The following is a 26,946-nucleotide window of genomic DNA, read 5'->3' as shown; positions in this document are numbered from 1 at the left end:
CAATAAATTAATACATAGACTTACATGATCTCGGTCACTCAAATAATTACAAAGCCTGATTTAAATACAGGTTACGAACATAATACTTAGTACACTTCAAGTGAATGAAAATGCCAACAGGGATTTGGACAATTGTAACTTATAACGTATAAGTTATTAAGAAGGCATAACTTAAGCATGCTCTTTTAAAGCCACCAGGATCCATTGACGGAAACAGTAACTTTATCTTGCTGATCATAGTAAAATAAACTTGATTTAAAGAAAAACAAAGTAAAAGTTATCAAAAATAACTTTGTAAGTATTTTTGCTGTTCCACAAATCACAGGCTCTGTTTTAAGAGTTTGTTAGAATTAGTGAATAGTAACATGTGGAAGAAGCAAACACTATGGATAGACACTTTGGGGTTTTGATTAAGTCACTTCCTGTAAGGCAGGGAAAATCATATGAAAGCAGACAAATATGAATTTGATTCAAGTGTAAACAGATGGGGTCATGTAGGACAGGGTATGTTTCAGTCTGAACCATTGGTGTTTACAGTCAACAGACATGTAGTGTGCAATATGTCAAGAATATCATCTTGGATCTCTTGATCCAGTAGCTGCCAGTCGCAAACTATAAGATTTAATTAATTTTGTTCATAAATATATTTGATATTAGCAACCAACGTCACTTCTGTCCAAGGTAGACATACCAGTAATGGCTAGCAAAAGGTTTTGGTATTAGATGGCACTGGACTAACACCACAAAGTTTCTGACCACTGGTTCAGTGTACTCAGTATATTCTTTTAAAAACACAAATAATCTGTTAAAGTTGGTGGAAATAACCTTAACATGTTGTCCTCCAAGATTCGGTCAAGGCAGCGGTTTTGGTGAAAAATATATGATAAACCAACTTTGCTCTACCTGGCCAGTGCTAAAGAGCGGACAGTCATCAACTAGCTAGATAAAAGTGCAGAAGGAATATTGTACTGGAATTTTTCTGGTCACCAGTTTTATGAGAAATAGGTAACTGCTGCTGAATTTTGAAAAATGGGCAGCCGTTTGCTAAAACAACTTTGTATACGTGAATGTTTCAGCTTGTTTCACTGGGAAAAACAAATCAGCAACAATTAAGGTGGGGCTGGGTTGTAGCAGAACTTTTAACCTACATTTTCCAATTTTGCAGACTTTCAGTCAACTTGCGCCCTCTTTTACGGCAGTCCTGCTTTATAACCCTAACACTGTCCTCAGTCTCACCACAAACAATCTCTTCTGACTTTCAATTTGGCCAACACATCATCACTGCCCTAAACTTCAACCTCTAACTCCCCAGCACACGTAGACACGTGTGTGCTTTTCTCCACATGATTGCTTGATAAAACATTCATTAGCAGATGAAAAACAGAATATTTCTCCGTGTTCTCATTCCACCTCCTCAGTTAGAAAATGTTCTTGTTGCCAGAGAGATGGCAGGGGGAAGGATTCACTTGTCCTCCCAGAGTCCAGACACACTGCGTTGCATCAGGGCAGAAAAATGTTCTGCTCAGCGACCATAGGGCTGTAATTACAGAGGAGCACTGCTGAGCTCTGCAGGATTAACGTCAAGCCCGGAGACGGAACAAGGGAACAGAAGAGGGCGAATACAAGATACTTCTCTTCCTCTATGGTATTTACAGCAGAGTGAATGAAGGGAAGGTATCACTCCTGATTTGGAGGAAACCACAACAGTGCTAATGCACAAGGCTAATCACCTAGACATGACATTTAAGGAAAAGTTCTCCAATATAGAGATAGTGGAATGTTCTGCTGTATCCTGAATAAAGCATTATTTTCCTTAAAGTCCTAGTTTGTACTTGACTGGATAAAGTCATTCCGCTCTGGCCCCGGTCATGTGGTGTGACTGACATCTTGTGGATTATAAGTGTTACCGCAGATCTAAATGTGCTTGAACTTAAAACCCAGTAATTAGTTAGAAATTCAAATTGTTGAAACCAGACCAACTGAATAATTTCACTACAAATCCAATTAGCAGGGAGAATGGGGAAAAAAAAACGTCACAGTAATTTCAAATTTCAATTTTTATTATTTGTACATTCACCACTGATAGGCGTACTCAAAGAAGAAATAAAAAAACAAAAACATTTTTACTAACATGATAAAATAAAGATTAAAAAAACAATATTAAAACCATTGTTGAGAAAACTCATAATGAACCTCCCCCTTGAAGCTAGAGGGAGGAGGAAGAGGAGGAAGAAGAGAAGCGATGATACGTACATAATCATAACTTGTGACAGGCGTGACAGACAGAGAATTGTCTCATCTCTTAACTAAACAGAGGGAGAGAAGAACACTGCATTGCCTTAGAAGTAATTCCACACCTGTCCAAAGATACCCCAGAGCTGCCTCATTTAAAAGACTTGATTTTGAATTAATCTTATATGTCTGTACAAAATGCCAAACACACCTATTCCAATATTTTCAGATTTATGCAAGCCTCTGCACGGAGGACAGTTTTCTCTTTAGGCAGGGCTGGCAAGAAGAGCCTTGGACTACATGCAGCAACAAAAGGATTCCTCATCCAGATTTCAGAGCTGTTAAAAACACAGAGGCAACGACAAGTGATTGCAAATCATAATTGGCATCTACACTTTGGGGGCGAATGGGGAACATATGGCGGGAAATTATTAAAATGACCCAGCGTGTCATACTGCGAAACCGTCAAGACAAAAAAACTTAAGAAGAAGAGAGGCAAACGTATAAAGAAAATATATCGAATCTTGACTGAAGCGCCACGCACGGCACTCTGGGAAACAACACTGCAAAAAAACCATGGTCCCCTTTTAAGCCCGACTGCGTGTAGGTGTGGATGTGCTTGTTTAAAAAAGGTGACAATTTGAGAGATGGTGGCGACATCAGTTGGTCCTCTATTGGATCTTAGTTGTAACAAAGTACATGTAGTGAAAGGCAAATGGAAGAGGGTGTGGTCTTAGTCCCGTCAGTTGATTGGCCGTTAACGCCGCCTGTCTCGAGGGTCGCTGCGGCTGCGGGAGCGTCGGCCCCCGCGGCCTTCTGGCCTACGGTAACCATCCCTCCGTTTGTCATTCTCCCTACCTCTGTCTCTCTCTCTGTCCCTGCTCTTCTCCTTCTCCTTCTCTTTCTCACCCTCGCTCCGCTCTGCGGTTTGGCCGCCTGCAGGTTTCACCCTCTCCTTGCGCTCCTCTTCCCTTTTTTTCAACTCCTCCTCCTCATCCCGCTCCTTCCTCCGTGTCTCGCGCACCTTCATCCGTTCTGCCCTGGCAGCTTCCCGTTGAGCGATCTGCAACGAAGAAGAATGCACAGATGAATAATTTAAGTCTTTAAGTGCAGTCTTGATTAGATATCTAGGCCGTGTGATAATAGTTGAGCATTAAAAGAGTATTAACTTCCGTGTGTCTCACATTGTCGTCTGTAAGTGGAAGCCAGTATATGCAAGGAGCTGCTTTAGTTTTGCGGAAAAGATCATCAAGCAGCTTTGCCGGGGGATCCTCAGCTGTTTTATCTGCAAAGAAACATCAACGTTAGAGCTCCAGCTGCTTATTTATCAGCCATTATATCTGAATTAAACGTTTGCTTTATAAACTAGTGACACTATCAAAAAGCTCACGGTGGCATCTTCAACTCTCTTACAAATGAGCAGGTGGAAACATTTAACAGTTTAGCTTGGAATTTTTATTTTAATGAATTGAATTAAACATTATCAAAAATAATTAAAGATTCATTTTCTGTTAATGGACGAATAACTTAACTGCTTCCGTTCTGTTAAACAAACGTCTTTTTTTACATAATGTAGCAAATAGTCTTGTCTCTCACCTTTCTTCTCAGACTTCTTTTCCCTGCCCTCTGCCCTCTCTTTGCGGCGTTTCTCTTTGGAGAGTGACCTCTGGGGGTCTCCATCCTTCTCCTCGCCGGGTTTGCCGAAGTCTCGGACCTTGTCGCGGTCCCACTCCCGCTCCGCCCTGGCCTTCTCTCGGCGCTCCATCTCTCGCTCGCGCTCGGCCCACTGTTCTCGCTCGGGGAAGAGAGAGGGCAGGCCGGACGCTCGGCCACGGCCGGGCTCCTCTGCTCCGGGTCGGTTGGCCAAGCCTTTTTGGAAGTCCAACTACAAAGCAGAGATACGCTCAGGCTACAGATGGCTTAGCATTGTGGGAGTAAGAAAAAATAAGGACAAATAACAATAAGGTCCTACCTCATCCTGCTGGCAGAAGTCTACACTAAGGACTTTTGGGTTGCTCTGAGGCCATTTCACCCCGTGGAGAGCTGCACGAGTAGCGACGGCCTCCTCTGAGCTGCAGTACTAAACACAGAAAAAGATGTTAAGACAGAGAAAAACTTCGGGGGGCCAAAAGCAGTCCGACGCAGATCTACCACTAGCAACAACTCACGGTGACGAAGCAGTGAGACTTGATTTTGTCAATCCAGAAGCCCTCTTCCACCAGGGTGCCGGTTCTGCTGAGCAGCTCCTTCAGCTGCCCCAGAGTGAACGGCCTCACCTAAACAAAAGGATAACAGAGCACTTATCACAACATGTATGTTGTAAACAGCATAAAGATGAACATGAATAAAAACTGTACATTGAACCGGGGTTCAAGGAAATTGTGAGGTTATAAGAACAGGTGCTTAATAGATGATCCGGATCAAATCTGTCCTTAGGGACAATCATGGCATCATTTGAATTATTCTTAGATAAAAAGGACAAATCCTTATAACCTGCCAAAGCCTCACATACATATCATATGCTTCAATGCCACAGAAGTCTTTTATGCATTTCATTGTGGCTTTACAGAAAAATATAACATTTCTGTGTTTGATTAGGTCTTCCGACATTATTGGTTGATACTAAAAGTATATAATAGAAATCTAGACCTTTAGAAACAAATAAGCTAGCACCTATATAAAAAGGAGGTCAATAAGCGTCTTCAGTAAAAAAAACAATAGAGGTCCTGGCTGTTGCATTCTGGACTATGTAGGCCAGTTTTCTCTTACCAGGTTGCTGATGTGAACGATGCTGGAGACTTTGCCGCGGGGTGGTGAGGGCTGCCGGGCCGTGCGAACAGGGTCATCGATTGTGATGGAAACACCCGTTTTCTGCTGGCTGATGGAGCGACGGATGAGGGTGTCGCCTGGGGTCACTGGAACCAAGAACATACAATAATCAACAAAATGTCAGCAAAATACAACTGGATGTCAACGCAGCATGTAAGGTACAGTGTGCTGACTTTTACATTTGTCTGAGTTTAATGCTAGATGAAGAACATCTTTTAAAGTTTCCATTACCAGTGTTCATTTCTACTTCACGGCTGGTGTGTGATGGAGACTGGGTTTCCATCACGTTCCTGTCCTTCTCCTCATGCGCTCTTGTCCTCTCTTTGTCTCCCTTCACATCCTCTTCCTCCTCCTCGTGTTTGCTCCTCTTCACCTCCTTCTGTCCATTCTCCTGGCTCTCCGGGTGCACCACCTGCAAAATGTTTATATACAAAAAAAGCTCTTGATGAGGAAATTCATGTTCAAATAGTGCTTTGCATTTTAAACAGTGGTATACCGACCTGTGTGACGGTTCGTCGGATCTGTAGGTCCTGGTCAGAGCGCTCCCTCTCTTCTTCCTCAGCACCGGAGAGGGCGGCTTCCTCTGGGTGCAGGTCCACTATGGCCTCCTGACCGAGGCACGGACGAATGTCTGGGATCAGAGACTGAAGGGGAAAGAACGGAGATAACTCACAAGATGAATGTGTGCCTATATTCAACAAATAAGACAGAGACCTGGAAAGTGCCTCATAGTGCATTTATCCGTCTAAAAAGCATTACTAGCAACCACAACGCAATATCAGCGCTAAGTGCTGTCTACACCAAGAATTACATATTTCAAGTAGGGCTGCTTTGGAAAGATTTGGAAAAAATGATAAAACGACCACTGCTGTGCTTCTTTTAGCACCATGGGGGCAAGGCAAAAGAGTTATTATTGATAGAATAAATGTTTAAAGACCAAATCCGACTTCCTGCGTGGAACAAGAACACCTATTATACTATAGAAGTATTCTTTTGTGTATATCGTTCATCATATTGCTCTTAAAGTGAGTCATACGATATTGTTTGCTACTTTTGTTTAAGATGTAGCAGGGGCTCTGACATTTCACTTGAGTTTGAATAACCAACTTTATAGTTCTTGGTGCGAATAGCCCTACTAAGATGCAAATACCTTCAGTGACTCCGTGGTGATGCTGAAGGAAGGTTTCTTGGCGGTGACGGCTGTGCTGGATCCCCACCTCCTCTTGCGCCCGGCTGCAGCCCCAGAGTCCTGCTCACCCTCTGCACCGCCGGTGCCTGGGGACGATTTACTGCCTGGTAAGACAATAAAAAAAATTAAAAAAAATGTAATCCTTTGGCACATGTTGTGTACATCCTTAGCTTGCAAATCAGCATTGTAGCAACGTTTTCTTTAAACTATGGATGTTCATGCGACCAACGTTCAAGATGTTTTAGAATTTCCTTTACGAATATTGCCAGGGGTAGACATTAAGGGTAAAAAGCCACTGGCCCTCCGGGCCGGTGGAATTGTATTATCACTGGCCCCACCATTGTAACCACTGGCCCGGAGCGTTCGTCCAAAGAAAATCGACTAATAAGGAAGAAAATTAACACATTTGTTGCAATAGTAATGTATGCACTAACTACATTACTACAACATTTGAATAATCAGTTTTTCCTCATTTTCCTCAATTGTTCATATTTGGTTTATTAAAATAATGATATTGTGGTCATTGTTAAAAAATGTCTTCTATTATGAGTATTATTATTTGTATAATGCACTTTCTGCCTTCCTGTCATTAGGAATTAGAAATGTAATGGCTATAGATGAGATTAGATCCTTAATTATTCTAAACTGCTGGGACATTTCCCTATAGCCAATACCTTTATATTTTCTACTCTATCTACTATTTTCAGAAGACCTTTTTTATATTGGCATCATATTGAGAGGTGCAGCCAGTGACGCGTCATAAAACCAGGAAGTAAGCCGCTGGTTCCCTCGACAAAAAGCAATGGGATTTCTCCACAGGGTTTTGGAAAATAGCTGGAAATAAGGTCTGTGGAAAACGAATAGTGCTTCCGGGCCAGCGGGCCATTTATAATGTCGGGCCCTGTTTGCCCTTTAACACTTACATAATGAAAAAAGATGCACAAAACCAAACGATCAGTTATAAAGAGGCATGTCACGAGAACTAATACTAAGGGACCAAGTTGGTGTAATTATTCTGAAAATGTGGCAGTCGTTTTTCGCGCATACACTGCGAAATGGTTTACATTTAGACTGCTTTTATTGGCTCCTTAAGCAAAGTCTGGCTATGCGTCCTGGACCACAGATTTTCTCTAGCCCTTTTTTTCCCCCAGCTATTCTCACAATACCTTGTCCAGGAGACTATACATGTTTCCCATGTTAATGTTGTGTTGGGTTGGGTTCAAATCAGCAGGAATACAGCTAGTGAATGTTAGTAGTTATAATTGGAACTAGCAGTACTACTGACTTGTATAAGGTGCATTGAAGCACTATTCACTAAAATTCGGTAATGGACCAAGGTCAATTATAATGTTACTATGTGTTCAAATGTAATGTTGTCTTTGGCAAAAATCCATTCCAGATTTACTGTTTGAAGAGAATTTTTCTTAATAGCAACAGTACTCAAACAATAAAAATGGAGTGCATTTTGAAGCACGTGGGATGATTTTGGGTATTGACTAGTCATCGAGAATAGTGGTATTTCACTAGTGCTGGTTTAGACAACTAAATGTGAAGTTATAAATACACTACACATCCCTAATTATAATCGTCGGTAAAGAGAGCAAGTGGGGAGGGTGTACTTACTGCTGATAGAGATCTTACGAGTTGAGAAGGCCTTTGGTGTCTGTAACACAAGAAGATAAAAACAACCCCAAACATGGGTGAGGTGAGAAGCTGCTACCAAGTGGTCAAGGACAGGTTGGAGGAAAAGTGGAAAAATAACAGGAAGCTGGGGCTGAGAGTGGAGACAGAAACTGCTGTGAAATGTATTTTTTAAATTCAAGCCTACTGAATGGCAGCACGCGGTGTTTCTACTGTACTGGTAGTTAAGGGCATTCCATTCATAATCATTTCAAAATCGAAATGTAAAGATTATCGATTATAACTTGCTTGAGGATAAAACTGTTGCAGTCTCCATCATAGAGAAAAAGTAACTGGTTTAAATATTGCAGTTTAGATTTAGATTATTCTCTTAGTTTCTATACAACTCCAACTAGTTTCACAGGAATTGAGTATGGTTAAAGATGACAACAATTTTTATTGAACTGGAGTGTCTATAAATAGGATAAGACTTTTCAACGCTGCTACTCGCAGCAAAGACTATATAGTATGACTGGAAACTATGCATTTATTTTCTAAATAACTATGAAATATAACATTGAGTAAATGTCTACTTATTCCCTGGTACCACTGACACCTGATCCTTACTGGTTTGGATATGGCCCAATCACGACTGCATGTACTGTATCTAGGCAACAAGGGTCCAATCAAAGGTGGCTGAGATGTTTGGATGGAAATCTGAAAGCGTGCTTGCTGGCAGGATGGGATCAAGAGTTCATTTGAGTAGGGGCTTTGAAATGCTTTTGGCCGAAGCAGTCATCCTCAGGTGTTTTGGCATTAGTCTTTCAAAGTGTGGCAGGCTCTTGTAACAACAATGGGTCCAATGAGTTGAAGGCCAGGTGTTGGAGGCGGTTAAAAGTCATTGTGCACACAATTCCCAAAACGTGATGTTAGTGTTCAGTTCTTTAAGGCACTGTTCATGGCGTAGAGCATGAAATGTCGTACGTTTGCGAGAACTCTGCAGAAGGTTGTTGTAGAAACGAACCCAAAACGTTAAGTCCTTCTTCAGTTCAAATCAATCTTATTAAGTCCAGGCAAAAGCTTTGGTCTCTTTAAAAACGCTTTTAGTATCAAAGAGATGTCTTGATTTCTGAATCCCATTCCAAGAGAGTAAAGCGAATCCAAAATGTCCTCTGTCAAGTATGTGACAGTTCACCAAGCTTCACAAATGACATGTCCATGATGCCCCATGTTTCTCTGCAAAGGGGTTCAGATTGTACCAAGTGAAATAGTACAAAAACTACTGACTGTTTCACAGCAACCTTGACTTGATGTGAGAACAAGTCCTTGTTCATCTCGATGCTGATTTTAAGGGCACAGGGCCCAATAAATTGGTAAGGGCAAAGAGAGGTGGGCAACGTTGACTAGCCGACCCCTTCTTTGCATGTTCTAGTCCATTCAATAGCTCTTGCCAGCCATATCCATGAAAATGAGGCAGCCTTTGTTGCCAGGGGTGTCCCTCTGAGCCTTGGGGGCTTATCTGTGGCCAACTCTGGATTCTTGGGGACAGTGGAACAGGTGCAGCAGTAGCAGTAGTAGTAGAAGTAGTAGTGGCAGAGGTAGTATGCAGGTACCAATAGGGGCAATGGAAGAGGCATGAGCACCTTTATAACAAAGCAATCATTTGGGGTTTAAATATCAGCCACAGTGAGAACATACCCTTGCTGTTTCAGTAAAAGTTTTTTTTTTTTTTTACATATAGCCATATCCATATCATAAAATTAAATTTCCTAAGCACATTTTACAACTCGTGATTAGGGCTCATAAAGTCATCTAGTGGATATGTATTTTAATTGTAAAGAAAATATTTCTAACAAAATAATATAGTAAAATGTTCTATACTGTATAATATATCCTGGTTAATAAAAACTTAACTATAAACGATTCAACTATAAAACAAATGAAATGGGTCCTTCCACAAGTCCTGAGCTACAGACAGCTTTGAGGCCCAGGATGATTCATGGTTCTTCAGGAGTCTTACCTCCTCGCTGGTCTCTGGAAGCTTCTCTGGCTCTGCCATGGCAGTATCCTTCACCTGCCTGAAAAGTGTGAAAGACACATAAAAGAAAGTATTTATTATTTATTTATAGAACATTATTTATTTTAAAAACAAGATAGACATTGTTTTACCAAGGCAGAGCAAGTGAAATTACATGTATTAACAGTTTCATAGAAGCAGATTTCAGATTTATGAAAAATGGTGAGGTACCTTGTTACAAAATTTAAAATATACAATATTTACAGTCTAAATATTTAAAAGCAGAACTTTTATATTCATCTAAATCTCATTAAACTACATTTAAGTTACAGTCATGAAACCCTCAACATACATATTGATTTCCCTTATAAGAAACAAAAAACAGCAATTTAAAAAAAGGCATACAAATTCTGAGATACACACACAAACAAGGTTAAGCTTAACAGTCACTGTTGTTTCACTGATATGTTAATTGTTGAATGGGGTCAAAGGACTGAGGCGATGAATGCAGAGCACAGCAGACTCCTCGCAGACCGACCGACAGACACGCAATACCTGACAAAAGAGCGCGCGCCTCACGTTCTCATGTCATCCTCATGCGCGTTCATGCGAACATGTCCAGTCATTTCGAGTTAAATGTACTTCGGAGGTAACTACACTTTTAAGACAAACTGCGCCGGGTTAAAACGAAGCGTACTAATGCTACTGTAGCTAATGTGACTGCGTCGCACCGAGCCGCCTCTCCCCCCTACCTCCCTCCCACCGGAGAATACTCCTCCATGAACGCATTCATGTCTGAAACCAACCCCTGCGGCACACAACCCCCCTAGTTTTCTGTTCTGCTAAGCCGCTGTATGGAGAACCATAGGCCAGCATCTGTAGCTAAAGCCATCGTCGGAACACAGCCATGTTTCAACGGATGAAAAAAACATCGTCTATATAAAAAAAAAAGGACCCGTATCTCCTCAGCCACACCATGGAGCCACACCGGCTTCAAGGCAGTCTCATCATTCGCCTGATGGGAAAGTCATTACGTTTTTTATACGACACCGTTTTATCATCGACGTAGTGTGTTCATAAAGCATACCGATTTTAAGGCGGAAGTGGGATTATGTGATATGCTGGTAATAAACGCGTATGAAACAGCACGTGTAAACCTACGAAAAATGTGCCACATCATTTCAATAACAGACAGGGCCGTACTGGGACAATAAATCAGGCTGGGAATTATACACCCAGCCAGGACACTACCAGTTTTCTTTTATGCCATTTTCCAGGATTTATTTGTCAATATTTACAGCGTTGCTGCCCATAGTGATAGCCCTAAACTTTAAATCTACTACCCCAGAATAAACATATGGACATGGGTTACTATTTTTTTTTTAAAGTGCAAATCTATTTAGTAACCTATCCATGTGAACATATTTTAAGTGGAGGTGGACCTCAAATCGTCTAGAGGGGTCCGGGGCCATGCTCCCCCGGTAAGATCTTTTTTTTTTTTTTTTATGTTGGACTTAAATGCATCAATCTGGTGCACTTTGAGGGGGAAATAAAGAGAGACTAAACCCATATGAAACAGAACTGTATACATTTAAATAATCTTACAATCATAAGAACATGGCCATAAACAATAACATACCATATCCAATATGAAAAAACATTGAAACTTGTTTATTTATTTGTTTTTGGTTCATTTATAGTTGTGAGTGTGTCTGGGCATAACATTTTATTATCTATTATTCATGCATATTTTACTAATCACTCCCCCTTCAAATGAAAATAAGTGTTTACAGAAATGGTGACCAAACCGTTTGAGACCCACTGAGAACTTAGACTAAGTTAACTATCTAAACACTCAGTCCTTTACCTCACCTGAGCTGTAGTTATCAGCCTCTCAGTCTGACAGGAGAGGACTCTCCTCCACCTTGTTGACAGCTCATTACATCCGTTAGCGCAGCTAGCTAGCACCAGATGCTAACAACAACAATACACGTAACCGGTGCGCGCGCTTTCTCTCTCGCTCGTGCCACACACACACACCCTCCCGAGCTTGAATGACACAGAGACCAATCGAGGGCATTAGTGTATGATCTGTATGAAAGTGGCCATGTCAGCAGCCCACATCATGTAGACAGCCAGTCAACCTTTGTGAGGCAGAGTCAGACCCACATTTGCGCAGCGTTGCGTTCACAATACATACATTACAAAAAAAGATTCCTCAGGCCAGCAGGCCACATAACAGGCCAGGCCACCGGGAAACCTCCCGGTCCTCCCGATGGCCAGTCCGACCTGATAACAGATACAAAAATAAGAATAATTAGGTCAGGAAACGTCAGGGGTCGATTCCAATTGTTTGCCAACCTGCATGCCTGGACTTATTTGCAGGACCTTAATATTTATTTACAAATGATATTTTCTCATATTTTGCCTTTACCAAAATATGGCGCTTGCTGAGATTTTGATATATCACTAGTCCATATTGCAGTTTTGATACATTTCGATTAATTGTACAGCACTAAGAAGACATGTTTTCACTCCTGTTGAGAAATGAATAGTCACAAAACCACCAAGTCTGCCTGATAGAGTAGAATATGGTCTATGTGGAGATCCTGTGTATACAAATATCCATACAACCTTATATTCATTACTCTTTTCCCCTGTTAGCTTCATATGAGGCTTTTAACTTCTACTTATACACATGTAATTATGCTTTCATGACAGTCAGCATGTCTTTCCATCAACTAAACTAATTTTCATTTGTGTGGGAAGTATGTTACAGGAGTTGGCTCAAATACTCATACGCTGCATCTTGTAAAGCAAAGGCAGGCCCAACAATGCCAGTAACATATATTTTCAGTTTTGTTTTTCCTCCAAAGTATAGTCTTTCTTGTCTTCTAGAGTGAGTTTGTGGTGGAAAATGAAATAATGATGAACAGGAGAGTGTAGTAAAATGTATCTAACAACCCTGTTTTCCCTTTGCATTATTATAGGTAGCAACCTGGCAGAGAAGCCTTTTGTTGAAGCACACTGCAATTTTGAACAACCAATAACAGACTGATAAATATTCTCAAAGTTGGGGGGTGTTTGATTCATAAACCTTGCTTGTACCCAACTCTGAGAGCTCAGACCAAGAGTTAAATTAAGCCAAACCACCTTTCTTATAGCTTTTCACAAACAGAAAGTAATTTAAGCAATTACTAAAACAACAGATGAATTCACCTGTGTGCGTGTTAAAGGTGGGGTAGGTAAGTTTGAGAAACCGGCTCGAGATACACTTTGTTATATTCCATGGAATGCTCTTAACATCCTGATAGCAATGAATATCTTAAGTGCTTTGACAAAAAATCAATTAAAAGATGTCATCTGTGGAAGCCGTAGTACTGTAAAAAGCACGACCAATCATTTTAGCCGGCCCGGCTAAAGTAACTGGATGGTCTACCTGCCTGTCAGCCTTCCATCTGTAAGGAAGTGGTAGATTTTTTTCGGCTGTATATTTTCAAATTCTAGCGCACTCGAGCTGGTTTCCCCCAAATTACCTACCCCACCTTTAAATCTGACACACAGATATATATTTTATATTTATATATAGGATGAGTTTCACAAGATTAAGACTTAAAAGCAAACCTTTGTTTGTCTGTTTCCTTCTCTCCGTCGTTGTCCTTTTTCTTACTTTGGGGCTCCTCTCTGGTCGGTGCTTCAATGAAAGGTTTCTGGGGATTTAAAAAGGGAAGGAAACTGAATAAGAGGTGAAATAATATGATGTTTGACAAGGTCAGTGGGTAACATCACCAAAGGAAAAAAAAACAGAAATAGAAAGCTAGATATTTGTTTGTACCTGATTTCAAATAAGTATTACCTAGCAAAGATGTAGAGAATTGAGACAGATGTTATAATAAGGGGTGTTTTAGTTTATGAGCAACTGACCTTGTTGTGGCCTTCTTCATCAGCAGTTACGTTTCTTTTCTCTACAGAAGACCCTCCTTTGCTCAGGGAAACTTTTGGCGTTTCCTTTATGCCCTTAGCCTGATCTTTTTTAGGTTTCTCTTCCTGAAAGACACAAGCAAAATAGATATTTTTTAAACCAAAAAACCCTTGCAACATTTGCTATAACAACAAAAACTTGGTATGGACAAAAGCATACTCAAAATACTAGTTTTTTTTAACCAACCAACCACCAACCTTTTATTCATCAACACAGGAGGCCACCTGTTGATAATGCCCTCTGGGTGACTCAAAACATTACACTATTGATAAATAAGGCAGTACATCACACAAAACTGACTATAGAGAGGCGAAGTCCCTCCCTTTCCAGGGGAACTCCATTGGACCTTATATCGGAAGAATTATGTATTGAAGTCAATGGCGAGAGAAAGATTAACTTTCGATTCCGTTTGAATTGTGCCCCGAATTACACATATGGTGTTTGTCAATTTAAAGGATAATTTTGTCAGTCAGAAAAAAAAAGATGTGCCGTAAAACTGTGAAGTAACACTTTTTTTGTGTGAAACCGCTCAATGAACTACATCTCCCGTCTTGCACCACACACCAAGACGGCCGTCACGTTGGCACATTTCACTTCTTTCTTTCAGAATGAGGCGAAAACTATTAACCTGTTAAGCCCTGAGCCTGTTTTTCAGATCTCAGGCTCGAAAATGACATTCCCAGAACAAATGATCATATCTTCCCTTCTAAAAAGGGTTAAATTAATAATCTTTTTTCTCAAAGTAATGATAAACCTGTGAGTTGGATGTAGAAAAGTCAGAATCAATATAGATGTTTTTTATTTTAAAGAAAATTCAGATTGAACATGGTAAAAATGTAAATTGCATAGTGTCCGTCCAAAACTTATTTTTTTACTTATAGTGAAAACTACCCTTGGAGGATGATAAGGTAGACTAAAAGCTTTAGGAATCCAAAGTAAAACATATAATAAGTACCCTGTATCAAGATTGATGCAAAATAAGTGTCATTTGACCTTTTTAGAGAGGTTAAGCAAAAACAATTCCACTTCTGAGGCGATTTGGGTGGAAATGGCCGTTTTTACCGTTTCTCAGGAACCCATTGGTCGATTTTGGGGATTGACATCTCTTTTTTGCCGTTAGAGCCAATAGAATCGAAGGGGAATTTCCCCACACCCACGGTAATAAAAAAAAGAAGGTGGGGCTTTGCGCATGCAGGTTTGCATCAGAGTGAACCTATCTCTCGCTCTGACATCTGGAAACGGAAAAGCAGGTTTATTGCTTATGGATTATCAGAAATCATTTCAAAGGGACACAGACACATTAGATTAACTTCAGGATCGTTTTTATCGTTTAAATGCCATTGAAGACCACTTTTGACCAGACAACGACCAAGGTGAGCCATGTTGCAGTTTTTAGCTACCTAACGCCACATGTTTGATGTCTGTTCTTGTTAATAGCTTTGCGAGTTCTTATCATGGAGTGATGATGTATGTACCCATCAATTCTGTCATCTCACGATCAGATCGATGGGTTGGACGTGCAGCTACCATAACGGTACGTCCGCAAAGGAGCTTTAAAAAAATCTTCCAACGCTTCTCTGCCCATTGACTTTGAATGGGGGCATATTTGCCAACCTTTAGACCTCAGAAATCGGGAGCATTTCAAAATGCAAAATGGGGGGGGGGGGGGGGGGGGCGGTGGTTGTGGATCGCCGGAGCTGTTAGATTAACATTAATATGCTTATTGTAGTTGTAAGTGCACTGCCTTGCGGCCTGTAGCACCATCCTTGATGGAGCATATGTGTGGGCTGGACCTGTATTTTACAGGAAAGGAGTGAGCAGAGAGTAGAGTAGTTGTCGATTCTTGTTCTGTTTTCTGTGAATATCTGCCTCACCCTCTCAGACTTTGAGTTGCGCGCGCTACTAAAGAGACGTGTTACCATGGAAACCAAACAATGGTGTAGCTGTATTAAAGTCAGAGTGGAAATAGTCGTGTGTAAATCTGATTTTGTCAGAAATCGGGAGAAATATGACCCCGGGAGGAAACCGGGAGAGGGCAATGAAATCGGGAGTCTCCCGCGAAAATCGGGAGGGTTGACAAGTATGAATAGAGGTGACGTCACTTTGCCTCGCTTTTCGTCGAAATGCATTGTGGGGAAGCAAAGAGAAGATTTCCAGGATTCAAAAGTTGAGGAATGTTCAACTTTTGAAGCTGAGCTGGAAGCGTCAGCCAATCAAATCCTGTTTATGCAAATCTGACAGTACAAGCGCTAGTCAATCAAACCGCGTGCAAGCTGGGAGAGCCAGACCGCAGTTCATTTCCTCACATTCCAAACGAGAAATTACAGTAGCAAATCACCCGGTTCTTTACGACCAGAACTATTTACCGGGATACAAACCGGAGGAACCAGGCATGGAGGGAGGTGGCAGAGACAGTGGGTGAAACTGGTAGGTTTTTGCCTGTTTGGGGATTTTATATCCAGTTACTTCGTTTAAACATTGCTAACACGCATAGACAGTATAGTTTATTGAATATTAAGATGCCCTCAGACGCTGTTTCCTGCAGATGACGCGTTTTTCCCCCCGGTATCGGAGGTGAAAATCGCTACAAGTCTGGGCATGTTGAGAACTGTGCATACACAAAAGGGGAATTAGTCGGTTCCGTAAGAGCCAGCATGCGGGACCGGGATTTGTAGTCTTTCGAGTTGCGTATTTTTCATAGTCTTATATTTCAACAGTTACGACAAACTGTGACTTTTTTACATGGAAATTATTTTTTAAGATTGACAAACATATGTGTAATTCGTGGCACAACTCAAACGGGATCGAAAGATAGTCGTTCTCTCCCCATTGACTTCAATACATCATTTTTCCGAAATAAGGTCCCATGGGTCGGAAGTAGATGGGCGGGACTTCACCTCTCTATTACCTCTTTCACACCAACGCAACTCCGGTTCAAGCTCCGTGCTAGAGCTTTTCAGGTTCAGAACCGGTTCTTCGGTTTGGCTCCGGCTCTTTTCACACTGCCCAGAGTCCGACTGGTGCTGCGTCATTGCGTCATGACGTAACCATTTGCGTGCCTGCTTCATAAAGCCAAAGCGCGCGGAAACCCCTCACAGCTGACACCGAAAAAAATGGCCGATTTTGCTCCAGCTTCCTCTGTACCTCTTCAGAAGACCAGATTCCCAGTAGGTAGCTGGTCTCTTCAGTGGACCACTGCTGCTTGTTAAGTTTCTCATTCGTTGTGAAGAAACTGGATAAAACGCCAGCTTTTTGCTGTTGTTCAGGAGTTGATCCCGCCCCTGCCCCTGCCCCTGCCCCTGCCCCTGCCCCTGCCTCTGCCTCTGCCTCTGCCTCTGCCTCTGCCTCTGCCCCTGCCCCTGCCCCTGCCCCTGCCTCGACGTAAGCGTAACGTATGTGGTGCTTGTGCTCTGGCCAGTGAAAAAAAACAAATTTAATACAATTGTCCAGCATGATAGGCCCTGTATGCCAGGGACCAATTAGAGGGATTCTTTTCAAACAACTTACCCTTTTACCCCTTGTAGTGTCACAGGTTTTCTCTCTAGAGGATGTTGATGAGCTGGAGGAGCCGGACGATGAAGACCCAGAGTCGGATTCTGAGGAGGAGGAGTCATTAGACGATGATCGTTTTCTTGCATGTTTGTTGTCCTTCTTTGTCTCTCTTCCCCTCCGCTGTGCAGTATCCTCTTTTGGACCCTTGCTTTTGTCCACTTCCTTAGCTGCAGATTCTGTCTCCACCTTTGCTGAATCCACTTTTTCTTTGTCCGCCAATACAAGACTTTTTGCCTCTTCTTTTCTGGGACTCGTGGTGCTAATAGGGGTCTCCTTCTCGGGCGCCTTCGCAGCAACCTCCTGCTTTTTCTGTGGGTCTTCCTGTTCGGTGGAGGACTTGAGTCCTTCCTGCTGTGTAACTTCTGTTAGCGCAGAGACGGTTAAGGCCCGGGGCTGGGGGGTGTCTGAGAAGTTACGGGGCCGCTTGATGACCATGGAAGGCGAGGACGATTGAATTGGGGGCTCCCGTTGGAAGCGGAACTTCTTGAATGTGGACTGAGGCGACAGAGGTGTTGGTGAGATGCTGGATTTAGCATGGGCATCTACCTTCTCGCCTTCCTCTGCCGATGACTTTGCGGCCGGTCCAGTGGAGAGGGTAGGAGTGGGCAGGGAGGTGAAACCAAGCTCGCGGCCGCGTTTGAACGGAGGGAGGTGACTTTCCCTCTCCTTTTCGGCCATTCTAGCCCTCTCCTTCTCCTGTTCCAAGGCTGTCTCCTGCTCCTCCTTTTCTTTCTGCAAGGATTTCTCCTTTTCTAGCTTCTCGTGTTCCAGAGCCCTCTCCTTCCTCTCGAGTTTCTCCTGCTCAAGAGCTTTCTCCCTCTCAAGCCTCTCCTTCTCGAGTCTCTCCTGCACTAAAGCCTTCTCCCTGTACAGCCTTTCTTTTTCGGCCCTTTCCTTCTCCTTCCTCTCCCGTTCCAGAGCTTCAAATCTCTCCTTCTCCTTCCTCTCCCGTTCCAGAGCATCAAATATTTCCTTCTCCTTCCTCTCCCGTTCCAGAGCATCAAATATTTCCTTCTCCTTCCTCTCCCGTTCCAGAGCATCACATTTTTCCTTCTCCTTCCTCTCCCGTTCCAGAGCATCAAATATTTCCCTCTCCTTCCTCTCCCGTTCCAGAGCATCACATTTTTCCTTCTCCTTCCTCTCCCGTTCCAGAGAATCACATTTTTCCTTCTCCTTCCTCTCCCGTTCCAGAGCATCAAATATTTCCTTCTCCTTCCTCTCCCGTTCCAGAGCATCAAATATTTCCTTCTCCTTCCTCTCCCGTTCCAGAGCATCAAATCTTTCCTTCTCCTTCCTCTCCCGTTCCAGAGCATCAAATCTTTCCTTCTCCTTCCTCTCCCGTTCCAGAGCTTCAAATCTCTCCTTCTCCTCCTGTTCCAATGCCTTTTCCCTCTCTTTCCTTTTTTGCTCCAACACTTTCTCTCTCTCGATTCTCTCCCTTTCCTTCCTCTCGAGCGCTAACCTCTGTTGCTCTTGGGCTCTCTCCCGCTCCAATCTTTCCTGCTCTATAGCTCTTTCTCTTCTCTCCTTCTCGAGTCTCTCCTGCTCCAGAGCTCTCTCCCTCTCCAGTCTCTTTTGCTCGATGGCTCTCTCCCTCTCCAGTCTCTCTTGCTCCAAGGCTTTCTCCCTCTCAAACCTTTCTCTTTCCAGCCTCTCCTGCTCCAAAGCCATTTCTCTCTCGATCCTCTCAGCCTCCAGAGCTCGTTCCCTCTGTAGCCTCTCTTGCTCCAGAGCCCTTTCTCTCTCTTTCCTTTCCTGCTCCAAAGCCCTGGCTCTTTCCTGCTCTATGGCCCTCTCCATTTCTTCCCTCTCTCGCTTCTCCCTCTCTTTCCTTTCTCTCTGCAGACGCTCCTGCTCCAGGGACCTCCGTCTCTCCAGCTCTTGTGCCAAGGCTCGCTCTTCCCTCTCTTTAGCCAAAGCGAGTTCCCTCACCTGTCTCTCTCGCTCTAGAGCAAGCTCTCTCTCGCGCTGCAAAGCCTTTTCTCGTTCCTCTCTTTCTAAAGCCAGTGCAAAGGCCCTTTCCCGCTCTTCCTCCATGGCCCGCTCTTTTCTCTGTTTCTCTTGCCTTTCCAGCTCAAGGGCCTTTTCTCTTTCTAACTGAGAGTCCCTCTCTCTGTCCCTCTCTTCTGTTGCGGTGGCCTTGAGCACACTCACGGGTGCTTGAATATGGGCCGGATATGCTCCTGGGATGCCTGGAATCGTGGAAAATGACATGTGCCCTGCCGCATTAGCTGTGTGGGTTATGGCAGAAACCAGACCCTCTAAAGGCCCTCTGCCGTCGCCTTCAACACCGGCGGCGCGGTGCCAACCTGCTCCAGAGAAAGCACCTTCTGACTCCATTTTGCGGGCCAGAAGGGTCAGCGGGCCGGGCTTGCGCTCGGCACTCCTCTGCGGCTCCGGGCTGCTGCTGCGGCTGTCGCTGCTGGAGGAGCCTGAGCTGGAAGTACTGGATGAACGCCCAGCTGCGGCTACATCTGGACTTGGGGGGCTCTGTTTAGGGGTGTCCGGCAAGGGGAATGATAACTCTGGAGGTGGGGAGGGAGGAGGTGTAGGCTGGCGGAGTTGAGGGGATAGAAGGGAAGGCATGTGTTGCTGAGGGGGTTGACAGGGGGCTCCGGACCTCTCTCTGGACGCGGGAGCTCTGGCCGGCTCTCTGTTGCTTCTCCTGCGAGCGCCTCCTTCCCAATCGTCGTTGTCGCCATCCTCGTCTCCGTCATCACTGTCGTCATCGTTGCTGTCGGCTGCGACTTGGTTGGAGGCGGACCCCCTTTCTGGTCGGTGCTCTGCAACAGGAACGCGCATGGCCACAGAGCCAGACGCAGGAGGACCGGACATGTGGGCTTCCTGGTTTCTGTTACCCTCTGCCTCGTTCGCTGCTCCAAACAATCCCTCAACACCGGAGGGGCCGGGTGGCTTGTGCTGCTCAGCCAATGGTGGCGGGGATTCCTGGTGAGGAGAGAAAGGGGTTAAATTGATGGTATATGGACTGCATTAATATATAACTTTTCCAGTCTTTCTGAACCCTCAAACCGCTTTACATAAACATCTCAACATTAAGTCATTCATCTGGGCAATTTGGGGGTAAGTATCTTGCCCAAGGACACATCAACATGTGGATTGCAGGGGCTGGGGATTTACCCATCGACCTTCCAATTGGCAGACAACGATTATGACACCTATTTTGGCATTGCAATTCATACCAGCAAGTACCTTTCAAATGTGCTAAATATTTGAAACTTCAAACAAAAAGATGAAGAGAATGTGACCTGAATGCAACAGGTAAGAAAAGAAAGTGATGACTGACCTGGGCTGGAGGAGGGCATGGTGTACTGTTATTAACTTCTGTGTGGTCCTCTTGATCTGTTTACAAAAGACAAAAACCTATAATTACGCAAAAAACGTATGCACCCTAGATGTAAACAGTTTCAGTACCAAACTGGGTTGCAATGGTGGATTCGTACAACACTTACCATTAGTGTCATATGCTTCACGGGCCTCTCTCTCGAGCCGCTGCCTCAGGAGCTCCTGTTGTTTAGCCAGATACTGCTTGATGAAGCTGTTCTGGCTCATTTCTTCTCCAATCTACAGAGAACATTAAAAATGATGATGGGTAGAAGACTTCAAGGCCACAATCAAGTTAAGACATTTAACAGTATTGTATTGGCGGAATTTGTCATATACATTTAAGTGAAGATTGTATCTGAACTGGTTTAAGTTGTTGACACAAAGATTAAAGCGTCTTTAAAGACACTTACCTGTGAGTTTGGCTGCAGTCCGATGTGATTGGTTGAGGTCCTCTGCAGATTCTCCAGCATGAGGGCCTGTTAATGAGATGCAAGACATTTTATTAGGTGTAAATAGATATCAGTTATTTCCCAGGGTTATTACAGTTGACACTAGTGCCTTTGAACATTAAATATACATAAATTATAAAGGTGTGGGATATCTTTGACCACATAGCTATTGTCTACTTTATGAATTACTCGTTTTCCTTATAAATGCCAATATTTCCATTATTTACAAACTTGTATGTGTCATTCTTTTCAGAATGCTATCATTATAGATGGGGCCAACTTTTTTTTAAGCCACTCTCTAAATTATTTAAAATGTGGTGAATGCAACTCTTGATACATGGCATAGAGAGAAAAGAGAATAACATTTAAGTGAGTTTCCTGGTCTGAAGCCAACAAGAAACATACGAGACATAAGGTTAAATGAAACAAGGCATTGCAGACTCAGTCTATGAGGGAAAGCAAAAAGCATGCTCTTGTGAAGTGTAACGTTATAATCTCCAACATCTTGAGCAGTGATAAGCAGTAACACATACATCACACCTAATATAAATAATAATAATGTACATAAATTTGAAGTGGATGCTTCTAGTGCTGGTAGGTCTAATGTATACACAATTGCTGCTTCCATGGCGCAATTCAGCGCATATATGGTAATGAGAGATGAGATGACAGAGATGGTACTTTATTGATCCCAATTTGGGAAATTGTTTATATTAATTACCCGGATCCCCCGCTTAAAAGGGAATGAATTCCCCTACTTTAATGGCGCAATGTAAATGTAAACAAACGCGCTCATCCAGGGCCTTTGCAGCTCATGGCTCTGAGATTCACTTGAGAGCAAAACTAATGCACATTTTGGCGGAAAACAGCTACACTTGTCGAATTTAAAACATTGCAAATAACGTTCGAGTTACATTAATAGTTAGCCCATTGTTTACTAATAAAACACTTGTGTAACTTAAACATCCCGGCTAAACTAATGTACAGCAACATTGCATGGGACCGATTGTGTAAACGGTAATATAGCTAACCAGGCCACCGCTCAATCACAGCGTTAGCCAAAGGAGCCAACGAGCTAACAGGACAACATTAACCCGAAAAACACTTTGAAATTAGCCCCTAAGTTGCTTAAACTCAAGGTCTTGCTACGGTTGGTGTAATTATATGCATCGAAACAACGTATCAGCCACAGCAAAGTGCATATAGAAGCGTTTCTCAGTTTGCTGGTCGTTAACCGCGGTAACTCTCCTGCGCTGCTCGGCAGTAGCGATACTCAGCAGTCGGCCCTCGAGAGAACATCAGCCCGTCTCATCGTTAACGTTAGCTCGTAGCAGCCGTGCTCTCGTTTTTCACCGCAGAACTTACCCCTTTGAGTCTTTTAATGAGTGCATTCTTCTGCCCGCTTTTAGAGAGTCCCCTCTCCTCAAGAGCAGCTTTTAAATCCGCAACTCGAAGGGACTGGAGCGGTCTACCGTCCAGCGTAACGTCTTCGAGGTCCGCCATTTTCCGTTCCTCTAGTCAGCGAGAGCAACGAGCAACGCCTTCCTCCACCCAGCGTCACCAGCGACAACTTCCCCCTAATCAAATGTCAAATAAATAAATAAAATATTTAGCACAAAACACGCGAAGTTAATGTCCACTCATGCTGAATGTATTTTATAATCAAACACAAATCTATAGGTTTAATTTATATTTCGTTAACAACAAACTTTGCGCAAAACCTGCGCAACCTTGATTTCCTGCACACCGATGCTAATGAGCTAACTGCACTCTTCCTGTGTGCATTCGTCAGAAAGATAAGTGCGACTCGTTTATCGTCGCCAAACCTCAAATATGACGACAATAAGTTGAGTTTGGAAACAGATGGATACTCGCAACCATTTATGTCAAGGGCAATTGCTGGGAAAGGTCTAAATTCAGACTCGAACGGCTTAAAAATATAAGCTAAGCTACATGTTAACGTTGCCAAGACCAGGGTAGTCTCTCAAGGGGTATAGCTGGTCAACTCAAAACAGAGGGTTTTTTTTCTCAGACGGAAATAAACTCTCTTTCCAGAGATGTCGTGGTTCAATCACGTCAGTCAAGGCTCAAATCAGCAACAGCAGCCCACTGACAGACTCTCAGCCACAGACATGTTGTGCAGCACCCTTCACTCAAGGCAGAAAGAGGGGTCACCGACCATGGCAGCACAACACTGGACCGGCTTTTCCACTCCCAGCCCGGAGGACTTTCCATCAGCTCCACGGGGAGTAGTCAGCCCTCTCAGCCTTGAGAACCTGCTCTGCGCCTCTCACAGCGCAGGTAGGATGAAAGAGCTGGAGCCCATCTCCTATGTGAGCCTCCAGGAGCAGCGGTGTGTCCTGAGCTGGTTCCAGGGCTGGACCCCTCCTCAGAGGGAGCGCTTCATGCAGGACCTCCTGGGGAAAGCTGTACCCGGGAAAGTGTGCACCCTCCTAGATTCTCTCAGCACTCTTCAGGTCTGCACTTTCACCTCTTAACAGTGTGTGATGTTATGTGAATACTATGTTCTTAAACTGCTCAATTACAGTCCTGAATACTGCTGTGCTGTAAGTAGAAGTACAAGTGTCGTATTAGCAAAATGAACTCCAACTATCACAAGTGAAAGTACTCAGTATGCAGAACTGCTCTTTTTACAGTTTTATAGAATATTATTATTCTGTTTTATCACTAACAAATACATGTCATATAGTTTTAACTATCATAAGCATTATGTTCTTTACGAGGTAGCTAGTAGCTTTAGAGTTACATTTCTTGGAGTGAAATGTAAAAAAAATTGAGTTGAAGTATGTGTAGAATACATTTAAATATTAAAGAAAATTACAAATGTCAAAAATAGTACTTAAATAAAATACCTGAGTACATGTTATTTGTTATGTTCCACCGCTGTTTCGAACATATCCATCTTGGGAGCCATCTGTCATTCTGCTACCTCTTTTAAACTGTTGAGCTATTTTGTTGCATTATTATTTTTTTGTACCCTTGCAATTCTTGTAAGTATTTTTTTATTTTAAAATAGTGTATTATTTGAAGATTTTTTCCCAACTGAATTCTTCTAACTTTATGTTTGTTATGCATGATCATAGACCAAAGCAAATTCCTTGTATATGTAATCTTAACCCTGATTCTGATTCACATATAACAGCAGATTATTTTTTCTTTTATTCACCTACAAGGTTATGGACAGACTACCAAACATCTTTGAGTGCCAGCTGCGCCTGTGGTCCCAGTGGTTCGAGTCTTGGGGAGAAGAGGAAAGGAATCATTTCCTGCACATTCTGGAAGAGCGGGACCCAGTTTTTGTTGCCCACTTTTACAGGAGCGTAGCCGGTACAGCAGGAAGAGATTGACCAATGTGATGGGAAAGCTAACAAAATGGGAACGTGTGTTAGGTTAGGATAGTTTTCTTACAAGAAATGTTTTTGTTACTGTGAACGGATATAACGTTGAAGGCAAACCATTTCATTGAAAATACAGAAGTTTTCTTTTAATTTAAGCTGTTATTATTTAGTTTCCTTCATCAGTTTGGGCTACATCCAACGTTACACCACTTTTTTCTTTTTATAAATAAAGTTCAAAACTTTTTTTGCTTCAACCCTGTATAATGAGTAGAACTCTGCCATTTAGGGACCCAATAGAGTGGTGCAGTGACGATGTATTTTTATAGGCTGACCCGGAAGTTAGCATTGCAAGGGCTTACTCTAAAATAAGCAATTGGATTTTTCCACTGGATTTTGAATATTGCTAAACAAATGTAATCTTTGGCCAACACGTTTATGATACTTACACGTCTTGTTCAGCAGGATAATCTCCACATATTAACACCACTTTTTTGATTTTTGAAGCGTAAATGCAATCGCCAGAAGCAAAAAGCTATCGTTAGGGCTATAAACAAACCACATCACTGTCAGAGGACTTCACGTAACCATCGCTAAGCTTCGTTGTTCGGCATGATAACGTTTATTGCTAATGAGACTCTTTCCTGCACTACTCTATGGTGTTCACTTGGTTGAAACATAGTTACGCTTACAAGCTTACTATCTTTGTACAGGACCTGCTGATTGAAAGACCTTGAATTTCATGGACAAGGGCACACATACTTTTTGAATATAGAAACAATAAACAAAATGCATTTTATTGTTTGAAACATTCTGCAGCAGTAAGTATGTCTGAAGGTGCAGGGATATTTTTTACAACATACTGAAATACATAGCTGAGATTTGAAACAATGGACAAACAAACCTTGCCCTGTTCTCTATTTGATCCAGTCAACTGATCCAGGAGAGCTTATCACTATAGGTGTCTGACCTTCAACATCCTCAACACAAAAATTGATAAATGGATAGATTTTGTCTGTAAAGCTTTGCTGCACAAAGGAGTACAAGTGAGATCTGGCACCAGCGTCGTAAAACGAAATCTGGCCCTTTTTATAGTCCAGCAGAATCCCCAATCTAAGAGGTTGCGTCTCAAGTGGAATAATAGCATGTCTACTTTCAACAGCTTTAAACTGACCCTGTTTGTCGAGGACTACAGTCCAGAAACCTTTTGTCGGACTGAAGATGATCGTTCCTCTTCTTTGGGCAGATTCACTGGCCATACCGAGGTGGTAACAAAGCTTTCCGGCTACAGACACCTCCCAGTAATGTCTGCCAGAAGAGAAGCCGACCATGCCCAGGACAGCGAGAGCGATATTAAATCTGCTCGGGTGGTCAGGGACATTTTGTATATGCTCAGTAGTGGACATCTCTGCGTTATCTGCCGACAGCAATATTCGCGGGTTGGCTGTGTTTGGATCCAAGGTCGGCTTCGCTGTAAAACGGAAGAAAAAAATGTAGTTTATCATATGTAACTTAACATGAATTGAAAGTGATTAGAAGTACACCAGTGATATTGTTTTAGATAAAAATGTCCAAATAATCCTCAGGCTGACAGCTTCAAAGAAATGAAATAAAGTCTTGTGTGTGACTCACTGGCATAGATCGTCTTATCATCCACATCACTCAGTTTGTTTTGAAGATCTGAGGAGAAGAACAGCACGTTTTTTTCTCCAAGAAGGGGTATTGATTGACAGTGTATTCTCTGCACTGTGGAAAATAACTAATAGTTACCTTGTACAATATCTTCAAGATTGTTCTTCTCATTTTGCAGATCTAGCATTGAGACAAAAAAAGACAGCAACATGATATCAATAATCAAAAGAGCAATATATGTAATTATCTCTATTTCACTGAATGAATCCACTTAATTCCAGACGGTTGAACACACCGTGGTAGGCGCCCTGCAGCTTGTTTTTCTCCCTCCTCATTTCTTCTAACTCCTGCTGCAGCGTTTTATGGTTGGCGTCCTTTTCATGCAACTGCCGCTGCAGACGATCTGCGTCCTCCTGGCTCTGTTGCAGTTGCCTTTGTAAATCTGATTGATTAAATATTCGGTCAAAAAAAGCTACTTCAAACACTAGCATAATAGTGAAAATTAAGTCATACTGAGGATCTCACCGTCACACTGGAGGTTGACATCATTACTGCAGTTCATTTTCATCAGTTCTTGGACCTCTTGCTCTAAGTCTGATAGAGGAAGGAGTTTGAAACACTCAATCTTTTAAACACCAAGTGTCAAGGTTACATTTTAAAGGTCCCCTATTACACTGTTTTTCATCAATATATTATAGACCTCAGCAGGGGCGGATCTAGACAAAATATTCATGGGGTGGCAA

At 42.7% G+C, this 26,946-nt stretch overlaps 3 protein-coding genes across 4 annotated transcripts in view; 1 reads left to right on the top strand and 2 right to left on the bottom strand.

Moving 5' to 3' along the window:
- Nucleotides 1-2,042: 2,042 nt before the first annotated feature.
- acin1a (apoptotic chromatin condensation inducer 1a) lies at nucleotides 2,043-22,787 on the bottom strand. Its single transcript, XM_079650437.1, has 18 exons — nucleotides 22,581-22,787; nucleotides 21,177-21,242; nucleotides 20,892-21,003; nucleotides 20,726-20,781; nucleotides 17,377-20,367; nucleotides 13,812-13,934; nucleotides 13,512-13,597; nucleotides 9,891-9,948; nucleotides 7,874-7,913; nucleotides 6,212-6,354; nucleotides 5,562-5,705; nucleotides 5,293-5,473; nucleotides 5,002-5,147; nucleotides 4,401-4,508; nucleotides 4,205-4,312; nucleotides 3,829-4,117; nucleotides 3,417-3,517; nucleotides 2,043-3,295 (listed from the first exon to the last, which is right to left on the bottom strand). Exons 1-18 carry the CDS (start codon nucleotides 22,716-22,718, stop codon nucleotides 2,990-2,992), a joined length of 5,196 nt encoding a protein of 1,731 aa, XP_079506563.1. The 5' UTR covers nucleotides 22,719-22,787; the 3' UTR covers nucleotides 2,043-2,989.
- Nucleotides 22,788-22,837: 50 nt separating this feature from the next.
- Nucleotides 22,838-24,828, top strand: cUnh14orf119 (chromosome Un C14orf119 homolog). Its single transcript, XM_079650460.1, has 2 exons — nucleotides 22,838-23,692; nucleotides 24,410-24,828. Exons 1-2 carry the CDS (start codon nucleotides 23,273-23,275, stop codon nucleotides 24,581-24,583), a joined length of 594 nt encoding a protein of 197 aa, XP_079506586.1. The 5' UTR covers nucleotides 22,838-23,272; the 3' UTR covers nucleotides 24,584-24,828.
- Nucleotides 24,829-25,333: 505 nt separating this feature from the next.
- Nucleotides 25,334-26,946, bottom strand: part of LOC307019487 (uncharacterized protein) — a 64,197-nt gene continuing 62,584 nt past the window's right edge. For both annotated transcript variants that reach the window (XM_079650438.1, XM_079650439.1), the window contains 5 exons: nucleotides 26,729-26,797; nucleotides 26,499-26,645; nucleotides 26,342-26,383; nucleotides 26,204-26,251; nucleotides 25,334-26,042 (listed from right to left, as the gene is read on the bottom strand). In XM_079650438.1, the coding sequence (XP_079506564.1) occupies nucleotides 25,489-26,042; nucleotides 26,204-26,251; nucleotides 26,342-26,383; nucleotides 26,499-26,645; nucleotides 26,729-26,797 (860 nt within the window). In that variant the 3' untranslated portion in view covers nucleotides 25,334-25,488. The remainder of the gene's footprint in view (nucleotides 26,043-26,203; nucleotides 26,252-26,341; nucleotides 26,384-26,498; nucleotides 26,646-26,728; nucleotides 26,798-26,946) is intronic.

Source organism: Notothenia rossii (assembly GCF_949606895.1).
Source record: "Notothenia rossii genome assembly, chromosome: 9".
In the NCBI taxonomy this organism is placed as follows: Eukaryota; Metazoa; Chordata; class Actinopteri; order Perciformes; family Nototheniidae; genus Notothenia; species Notothenia rossii.
This window is presented reverse-complemented; position numbering and strand designations above follow the sequence as displayed.

What these genes read in the sequence shown, in the direction of transcription:
- acin1a (XM_079650437.1), bottom strand. Translation starts at nt 22,718, where the DNA reads ATGGCGGACCTCGAAGACGTTACGCTGGACGGTAGACCGCTCCAGTCC. An exon ending in TCGTAAGATCTCTATCAGCA is followed by an intron (nt 6,355 to 7,873) that starts GTAAGTACACCC and finishes TTGTCTTACCAG; the next exon opens with GCAGTAAATCGTCCCCAGGC. An exon ending in TGAAGTAGAAATGAACACTG is followed by an intron (nt 5,148 to 5,292) that starts GTAATGGAAACT and finishes TCTTGGTTCCAG; the next exon opens with TGACCCCAGGCGACACCCTC.
- cUnh14orf119 (XM_079650460.1), top strand. Translation starts at nt 23,273, where the DNA reads ATGTCGTGGTTCAATCACGTCAGTCAAGGCTCAAATCAGCAACAGCAG. An exon ending in ATTCTCTCAGCACTCTTCAG is followed by an intron (nt 23,693 to 24,409) that starts GTCTGCACTTTC and finishes TTCACCTACAAG; the next exon opens with GTTATGGACAGACTACCAAA.